General features: G+C 30.1%; 2 protein-coding genes across 8 annotated transcripts in view; both read left to right on the top strand.

Annotated features, from left to right (window-relative positions):
- Positions 1 to 813, top strand: part of LOC122529366 (probable cytochrome P450 6a13) — a 15,400-nt gene extending 14,587 nt beyond the window's left edge. For 5 of the 6 annotated variants that reach the window (XM_043655428.1, XM_043655425.1, XM_043655423.1 and 2 more), the window contains one exon: positions 360 to 813. In XM_043655428.1, coding sequence (XP_043511363.1) covers positions 360 to 529 — 170 coding nt within the window. In that variant the 3' untranslated portion in view covers positions 530 to 813. The other variant, XM_043655422.1, reaches the window with a different exon arrangement.
- Positions 814 to 1,169: 356 nt separating this feature from the next.
- On the top strand, positions 1,170 to 7,402 carry LOC122529371 (probable cytochrome P450 6a23). 2 transcript variants are annotated; one of them, XM_043655445.1, is made up of 6 exons: positions 1,170 to 1,517; positions 3,221 to 3,590; positions 4,034 to 4,559; positions 5,236 to 5,457; positions 6,468 to 6,719; positions 7,140 to 7,402. In XM_043655445.1, exons 2-6 carry the CDS (start codon positions 3,258 to 3,260, stop codon positions 7,301 to 7,303), a joined length of 1,497 nt encoding a protein of 498 aa, XP_043511380.1. In that variant the 5' UTR covers positions 1,170 to 1,517; positions 3,221 to 3,257; the 3' UTR covers positions 7,304 to 7,402. The 2 variants fall into 2 exon arrangements, with proteins under 2 accessions (XP_043511380.1, XP_043511379.1); XM_043655444.1 differs by having other exon boundaries at positions 1,170 to 2,141.
- Positions 7,403 to 10,266: the final 2,864 nt, after the last annotated feature.

Here is a 10,266-nt window from a genome sequence, read left to right as displayed (position 1 = left end):
ACAGCGTCTGACATCGTTACATTTTTTAATACTGCACAGTGATAAAAGAAAGTTTCAAAGTAGGAACCATATTTGTATTGATAACTTATCAAGCATTATATTTTTTATCATGCTAGCCACAGTAATCTATTGTGAAGTGTATTGATGATTCTGCTATTTCATAAATCGTTTTAACGTAATATTTCTTCTAATTTCTATACTAATGGCAGCTCTGATAAAATTAATATTTCTAGCATTAATTTATTGATGAAATTACTACATGATTCTGCTGCTTCATAGATCTTTTAGATTTAGGATCTCTAATAAGTATTTGAATTTAGGCATGTGGGATCAATGTGACGTTTAAAAATTGTTCGCAGGTGCTCGTTTCGCTCATATTCAAAGCAAGATTGGTCTGTCGACGATTCTACGCAATCACAAGGTCGACGTTTGCGAGAAAACCACGATTCCGTACGAACCGGACGAACGTGCCTTTTTGTTAACGTTGAAAGGCGGCGTGAATTTGAAGATAACCAAAGTGCAGAGTTAATGCAATAATTGCATCCTTTTATCGTAATTATTATAATCGCAATTGTTTTAAAAGTTTATTGTTGTGCACGGATGTTTTTATATAATATATAGAGATGTAAATGTATCTAGATGTTATGTATCTGTATTTTCAAAAATTTCAAGCTTTCAGACGTGTATCTACGTGTCAATATCTGTCTTTGTAATTTTTTATTCCAATGGGACAAATGCTTGTCCATGATTGAGTTATGAAAAAAGTTTATTTAAATATATTTTATATATATATATATATTTCTTGTAACAATATCTGCGATTTTTTATTTCTTTCTTTCTTTCTTGTAATATTTAATAAAAGAATCAAATTTCTCATTAGCTTCTGTGTCTTCAATTAAGAAAGTTGTTCAATGTTCAATAATAATCCGCAGTTTAGTTACAATAATGTAACATGTCAAAAATTTCAATGAGTTTTGCGATTTGTGATAATCAAGAAACATTTTATCCGCTTTTTAGGATAATAACGCCATACCTCATTGTATTTACATTAATTCGTTCCAAAGATGCTATCAAGGTACTGTCAAAGTATTTTCGATTATATTGATCTTAAATTAATAATAACATTGAATTTTTAATCAATGGTAACAATTTCAGATCAGCAAGGTCAGTTTCTACTCTCTTTAGATGAATCTACAATTTCCGTATGCCTATTGTTGAACTGGTGCTACAGCGAAGATAACTTTTTGACAAATTATTCATTTAATTAAACAGATGACATTTCATTCCTCTTACATTTCGCCACATCATGCGATCATAGATCTCGTGTGTGTGATCTCGCCGAAATCAAAACATTTTACAGAAATAACTGTACCTTCGGTGGATAAATAGTTTAGCATTTTTCAGTTGATAAGCTAACGACGGCCAGCAGGGACGACACTGGCAATCAAAGTGCAGAAGGAAGTAGATCAGTTAGTTGCAAGATTGACTGTGGGATGCAAGCTACGTTTCGGAAAGAAATAAGTGTTAATACGTATTATAACGTATTTAGCTGTCAACGAAGTTAAAAATTTCCGATAACACGTGCACAGATACGTATTTCATCTGATTTTGGCATTTTAATTGCGTCGTTACTCGTAGCGAAAACTGTTCAAATTGAGTGATTTGTTATGTGATTATTATTCATTTATTTATGTTACCATAATAGTTTAGGTTAATAGTTTTTATGAAATCTATGCGTGAAGGACGAGGGATTAGAGTTAAAATATTTCCTAAACTAATCATTGTCGGCGTTATTTTATAGAGGATAAAGAACTGCATTGACTGGGAAATAAAAATGATATTTCATTTAAAAAATAGGCAAAGTTGATCTTCATGTTACAAGTTGACCTCCATTTCCAAAACGACCAGTGACTACAGATTATAATCATTGACTAAAAATAGCTAGATAGTCGGTGCTTTAATACGATCTCTCTCAGCATCGTTCAACTTCGATCTGAATATTTTGACAGCCACGAAACGAAACATTTATTTTGCTTCAAAGCAATCAACGTTATCTGTTGGCAACTATCAGTAAATGATACTGATTGCAAATCTTCAAGCGAGCATTATTTACTATATTTTACACTTTACGCGACAATCAGGTAATTATTATTAAGCAATTAGGCAATTAATATCAACGAATATTATTAATTAATTAGATAATGAATATTAGGATTAAAATTTGATTACTTGATTATTACAATATAATTAATTCAGTTGTAGTTAAATTATTAGCTTGTTAGAATTATTAATAATTCAATTATACATTAAATATTATTTTTATTATACGTTAAACATTAACTATTGGTGACATTAAATTGATTAGAAATCATTACCAAAGTTTCTTCGATTGTATATATCGAAATTCGATTGTTTCATTAATGAAATATGATAAATATCTGATGATGTTCATCGCGATAATTAATTACCTACATCTTATCATCGTATTGAGAGTTTTGTTTGTCAAGATTATCGTTCCTTTTGTTTTCATTGTACACATGATATAAGATAAATTAACTCAGCTAGGAAACATATTTGTTAAAAACTCTAAAGGTTGAACCTTTAAAGGTAATAAATTTTATTGCTTTTATCTCATTGAAAGTTCTCTGGACAAATAAGGAAAACAAGCTTTATCAGTAAGAACATCTCGCGATCATCCATCACGATTACTAATTCCCGTTTATTATCTGTGAGTCATGGTCATCATCTACTTTAAAATATCTGTTTGCTACTGCGACGAACTATGGTACTACTTGAGATGTCTAATGCACGGGCTTTATAAAGTTTGAATAAAATATTTGAAAACTGATCATTTAAATAACATACCGATACAAATACATTCTACATCAGTTTACTGATTAACTAATAGTTAATTCACTAACTAAATGTTAATTCGAGCAAGCAATTTTTCTCGAAATTGTTCCATTATTTGGCTATCGAGTGAAATAATTCCTGATTCTAACAGCCATCTTTTATTATTGCGATTATTTGTTATTTAATTTCGACGGATCAATAAAAACTGATTTATTTGATTCGAAGATCCAAGGTAAAGCAGTTCTCCATTCGTCATTTTAAATTGTTATTTCTTATTCTCAAGTTTCAAACAAAATTTGCCCGATCCAGTTAGTGATGGGTTTGAGTCAAGAATCTGGAACATTGTCGAAAACTTTTGTAATTTTAGTTCTAACAATTGAAGTTCTTAAGAAGTTTGGCGCAACATGGACTATTTTCAACTCCTCTGCAGCATCGCCACCCTATTCCTCGCTGTCTACTATTACTACACGTCGACTTACAGCTTCTGGAAAAGACTCGACATACCCGGACCGAAACCGACGTTGTTCTTCGGCAACTTCTTGGACATCGTCGTCAAAAAAATATCGGTGGCCGATTATATAAAGAAATGGTACAATCATTACAAGAACGAGCCACTCTTCGGCGTATACGCAGGAACATCGCCACTTCTTTTCGTCAATGATCTGGACATGATCAAAAGTGTTCTGATCAAGGATTTCGCTTTATTCGCCGACCGTGGACTCACTGTATATGAAAAGGTAACTACCAATTTAGAAATTTTACTATCATTAATTGAAATATAATATTAATACAAAACATAATTAATATTTAATCGGATATAATTGCCAAGTATAATTATAATTGATTATAATTAAACTATTTAATTAATAATAACATAATGAATTATAATTAAATAAACGTATTAAGTTGCATTATATATTATTAATGTAATTAATATAATACTAACGTGTTATAATCGCACAACACATGATATTACATGATAATTATATTAACGTAGTTATAGCAATATTAATATATTATTATACATAACATTTCTTATTTTCTATTTATTCTTTAATAATTTTTTTTTTTTTTTTTTGGTTACCGGTAGTAATTACAATAATTTATTATTTACTCGTCGAGACAATAAAGTAACGTAATTAAATTAAGCAGTTTATTAAATCAGAGATTTAACTACTAGATAGAACCACTGAGCCAAAATCTCTTCATGCTGGAAGCCGAGAAATGGCGGCCGCTGAGGGCGAAACTGTCGCCGGTATTCACATCCGGCAAGCTGAAAGACATGTTTCCGCTGATAGCCGACTGCGCGAAAAATTTGAAAACGTACCTGGATAAACTGGTGGAGAGGGGCGAGCCAGTGAACTGTCGCGACATGGCCGGTAAATACACGACAGACGCGATCGGCACCTGCGCCTTCGGGCTCGAGATCAATTCCCTCGGGAACGAGAACTGCGAATTTCGTAAAATGGCCACACGAATGTTTCAACCTTCGTTGAAACAGGCGATCCGCGACGTCTGCCGGGAATTTACACCATCGTTGTACAAGTTGATCGGCCCTTATCTCCAAATAAAGGAGATCGACGATTTTTACATAAATCTGTTCACCAGCACGATGAGGTACAGAGAGGAGAATAACGTGGTCAGACCAGACTTTGTCCACCTGCTGATGCAACTGAAGAAGCAGCAGAATAAGTTTGACAATATAGGTGAGCGCGTCCCTATTTTTAGTGCGATCGAGAAGAAGGTGGAAGTCGAATTTTTCTTTCAACTCGTTCTCAGGGAAAAATCGATCCTTAATTTTTTTCTCACTGGTATACTTGCGAAACATACAAGACATAGAAGAACATACTTCGCAAGTTTCTTTTTAACACGTTGTATAATATATTTATATATTTATAATATTATAATTTTTTAATTTTATTAAAATTAAAAAGTTATAATATTTTTAATTTTTTAATATATTTATAATATTATAATATTTTAATTTTATTATAATATTTATAATATTTATATATTTATATATATATATATTATATTTATTATTTATATTTATATTTATATTTATACTTATATATATTATAGTTATATATTTATATATTTATATATATATATATATATAAATTTTTAATTATCATTATAATTTTATACTAAATATTTTTATATTTGTATCATATCCACAAATATCTCAGAACAGTACCGACAAAAATATTTTGTGATTTCAAACGGAACACGCGTTTTCTAAAATTTGAATATTCCTAATTTCGCATGTTGGTCAACACGGCGTTAATGATCATAGTAGGCAGCTCCTCTTGACCTTGACGTATGTTACCAAGGACGCGATTATATTTCTAATGAAGTTATATCTTTTGTCATTGTACATAGAACTGACAGATTTGCTGCTTACCGCGCAAGCCACGGTTTTCTTCATTGGGGGATTCGAGACCAGTTCCTCGACGATGGCACACGCGCTCTACGAGTTAGCACAGAACCAGGAAGTACAAGACAAATTACGAGAGGAAATTAGAAACGTTTACAGCAAAAATAACGGAGCTCTGACATACGCGGATATCAAAGGAATGAAGTACTTGGACAAGGTGTTCAAAGGTGCGAAGTAGAACTAACACCGACTATTCAAATATTAATCCTCATTTATCTCGTGTATCAGTACATATTTTTCTCATAAAATGTCATATTTAAATATTGCAAGGTATTTTTGACATATATTATGACACATGACATATATTTTCGACACTTTTAATAACAAAGCATACCGTCAAAATTGCAAATAACATTCGTTTTCAAGTCACTATATTGTCTTCTGATTATTGTTACATTACAAAGCAATTACGTATTCAATAGAGTCATAGTTTTAAAAGGCAGTAACATAAAAACGTTCAAAGCAAATAATCAGACGAAACTGGAGAAAATCAGATCACGACATGAAATTATTTACCATTTTTACGTGACTCGTAAGATATTCTATAATATATCTATCTAATATAAAAATTTTATTGTCAATGAAAGAACTTGCAAATTTAACTATTTATTTTTTCATTGTAGATATTAATTATTTTACTAGATATTTATTCTGGGTACTGGATATTATTTTATGATCAATTTGGCAGCAAGGGACAAATTGAAATTCGAGAAACGAGGTACGGATGAGGGTTAATAGAAATACAGTGGAAAGAAACTTAACAAAATATAATGAAACTAAAAAGTTAAATACAATAAAACTAAAAAATTAAAAATTTAGAATTAAATTAAAGAGTTTAAAATTGAAAATTAAAAATAAAAGTATAATATATTTAAAGTATAATAAATTATTATAATAAAGTAAAATAAAAGTAAAATAATTTAATAAATATTATAATAAAGTAATTTAGTAAATATAATAAATAAAAGTAAAATATAAAAGTAAAATAATTTAATAAATATTATAATAAAGTAATTTAGTAAATAGTATAGTAATTTAGTAAATATTATAATAAAGTAAAAATAAAGTAAAATAAATTATTATGATAAAGTAAAATAAAAGTGTAATATATTTAAAAAATTAAAAATTTAGAACAATGTTAACGACATGATATATTTTTCGTACTCTCTTCCTGCAGAATCGCTAAGAAAGTATCCGGTGCTGCCCATGCTTAATAGACAAGCGCTGGAAAATTACACGTTCGCAGGAACGAAGTTCAGCATACCGGTAGGGACGAAATTGTCAATACCCGTGTACGGAATTCATACCGATCCGGATATCTATCCGGAACCAGAGAAATTCGATCCGGAAAGATTCGAGGAGGATGCTGTCGCAGCTAGACACCCTATGAGCTATCTGGCTTTCGGCGACGGGCCGAGAAACTGCGTCGGTAACGTCACTTTCTACATTAAAGATTTTCCCGCATCTTCCATCAATCTGTTCACACTTCACAAAAATCATCATTTCTGTTTTATTCTATTTTTCACACAATTAAATTCTATTTATCTTAATTACTGGATCACGAAAAAGATTCGTTGCTACTTTCAATTGGATTTAATTGGATATTCGTAAAGTTATTGGAAAATTAATTTGTGTTACTTATTATGACATACAAAAAATTGTACGAGGATCGTATTTGCTCAATTTGAAGAAATGAGAATATTTCTAACATTATCATGAATCACTGCTTGCTTTTCACCGAGCTTGATTAGCTCGGTTAGCTAGAGTGATTCATGATGTTTGAGAAGAATCTCCTCTTGGATATGGAAATTTCTAGTTTTTGTACGATTGTTTTCTCTTTCATTTTCAGGTGCCCGTTTTGCACATTATCAAAGCAAGGTCGGACTTGCAACCATCCTCGGCAACTACAAAGTCGATGTCTGCGAGAAAACCACGATTCCATTTGAAACAGATAAGGGTGTCCCTTTCTTAACGGTCAAGGGAGGAGTGCACTTGAAAATTTCTAGGGCATAAAATCATTGCAAACATGATTGTACATTGAAACCAAATAGTCGTTAAAAAGGTACACTGAATGATGTTAAAAAATGATTGATTAAAACTGTGTCAACTGAAGCTGGACTATAAACTATAGTACAATAAACTATAAAATTATAAGTAAACTATAGTATTATAAACTATAAAATTATAAGGAAACTATAGTACTATAAACTATAGTACTATAAACTATAAAATTATGAGTAAACTATAGTACTATAAACTATAAAATTATGAGTAAACTATAGTACAATAAACTATAAAATTATAAGTAAACTATAGTACTATAAACTATAAAATTATAAGTAAACTTATAAAATTATAAGTACTATAAATTATAAAATTATGAAATTATTGTCTGAGAACTATCAATAAAATCAATATCACTAGAAACACACATTTATCATTTGATATGCAACAATTTAACATATTACATTATGTTACGTTATATTATATTCTGTTTTATTATATCAATATTATACTACTGTAGGTAAAAATAACAATTTTAACTTATGTGATTTAAAATGAATATAAATAAAATTTATTAATTTAGGAATTAAAGTCCAATAAAGACGATGACAAAAAATATTAAGACTCTCGCTAAACTCTCATTAATCTATCACAACTCGCTAGAGTATTCTCTAGATCTATGCACTCTCATGACTCTTAGTACTCTCTATAAGTCTTCACTCTACCACTACTCGTAACTCGCACGTACAAAAACCATACCCTCATATTTTACGTTTTAAAATTTACAACTAGACAAGCAAATTTTTCATATTCCAATCTATGATAATCTACCCAGTCGTCCACGTTATGAAACAGATAAAAATGAAATATTCGCCATTTACGTAAGTGGATGTGTTTATTAATTAACATATGCAAAAGAAGCAATAAGCAAAAAACTGATTACATATTAAAATATTCTTTTACATGAATACGTGATAAAATTGTTACGTAAGTTTCGTAGGAAAAACACAAATTTTTCCATTTTCGTTTGTTTGTAACACAACTTGTATGAAATATGAACGACAAGTACAAGTACAAGTACAAGTACAATTCAATGAGTTTCGACTGAATGTTATCGGTCAACTTATTGGAAAGATTTCACGAATCTGAAAATCAAATTTCCGAAATGCAAACGCTTCTAATAATCTCCTGAGATTGGCAGAAAGGCTATTTTCGAATGTAGCTGTTCAAACTAGAAGCTAAACAGCCTTTGAAAATCTAGAACGTATGTAAACGAAACCTAAAAACAAATTCTCTACAAACTTATTCCTGTTAATCTTCCTTGTGTCAATTCATTTCTTCATATTCATAAAAACAACAATAGCCTTATTACAAATTCATTGACTTTTAAGGAATGTCAGTCATTACTATTCTATGATATTTTACACGATAGAATATTAATAATCTGAGAAATACAGTAATGAACTTGTTCAGAGACCATTTTGTATAATCTCAGGCACTAAGCTGCAATCTCTGTGAGTGGAATTTTTTTTTTTTTTTTTTATATTTCTGTATACCGTCAAAGTGGATTTAATCACGACTCTTCGCAACTATAAGGTGGACGTCCGCGACAAAACTATGGTCCCCTATGAATTCGACGTGGATACACTTTTGCTTGCTGCAAAAGGAGAAATATACTGAAATGAACGAGATTAGAAGCGTAATCTCCAATCTGGAATTTGTCTGAGTGAAAGATACTTTTCTTTCTGTATATCATGTACATTCTGCATACAATAAAATAATATCGATATCAGTAAATTCATGTTAGTGTTATGAGTGGTTCTACGATTCCTTCACGTTATTAATAATAATATTATCTCACCATTTTAGTAATATTTTAATAATATTAATATATTTATTACCATTTCTTTTCTAATTCTTTCTTTTTTTTTTAATAATAGTGAGAATAACTCATATTAAATGTTCAATTCCATTCGAAATTATTTAGTCAAATATTTCTGGTATAGTTCTACATAGCCTCATGACAAACTAAAATAATGTCGCAAAAAAAGTCACACAAGATATTTTAAAGGAGAACTTTCAAAATCATGGTATACCTAGTAACGAAAAAATTGTTTTAGCACTGTTAGAGATGTTTTTAGAAATTTTTCAACTTTTGAGATAAAAAAACTATCCTTGCTCTCGCACCTATTACATGACGTAGAAATATCTGCAAAAGAAACAAACTTAAGACTGCCAAAATAGAAGTTTCGCGGTTTAAGATGGGACCAGGTAAGTTGTTCCAAGATTTTCTTTTACTCACGATAGTTACGATTTTTAAAACCAAGAACTTTTTACCGAGCATGCGAATCTTTCCGCCATGTATATTAACATAATTGTGCATTTGAATAAGCACCTGACTAATAAATATTAATGCAGCAATTTATAGTTGATAACTGTTAAATAGCACTGATAGATAAATGTCAGTTTATTGAAACTTGGCAAGGATAAAAACATATTGCGACGCATGTGTCGTTTACATATCGCTACATTTGTAATTCCACTTTTTTAATGACACCACGAATGAAATTTCAAGGGAACGTTTAATATTTTTTTTATCATCGAACCAATGTTCAACTAATACTCTAAAGAGTAAATTTAATAAATATATTAAATATATATAAAATTATTGTTTAAGAATTACGACATCATTGTCGCCAGGAACAGGTATTTGTCGTTGAATATGCACCAATCTAACGTATTATGGAGTGTAACGAGCGCATGCTAATACACAGGATGGTCTATTTAAATGAGCCCACCTAAATATCTTTTCTAATCGTTTTGCCTAGTCGTGTGACATGAATTGACCATTTGGTCCAGTAAATATTTTATCTAATTATGTTATATTAAATTTTAGTTTATTTTGTCACATTATATTATATTAAATTAAATTTTCTTTTATTATGCCCATATTGTATTATATTATATTATAA

The sequence above is a fragment of the Frieseomelitta varia genome, unplaced genomic scaffold, assembly GCF_011392965.1.
Source record: "Frieseomelitta varia isolate USP_RPSP 00005682 unplaced genomic scaffold, Fvar_1.2 scaffold_285, whole genome shotgun sequence".
Taxonomy (NCBI): Eukaryota; Metazoa; Arthropoda; class Insecta; order Hymenoptera; family Apidae; genus Frieseomelitta; species Frieseomelitta varia.
This window is presented reverse-complemented; position numbering and strand designations above follow the sequence as displayed.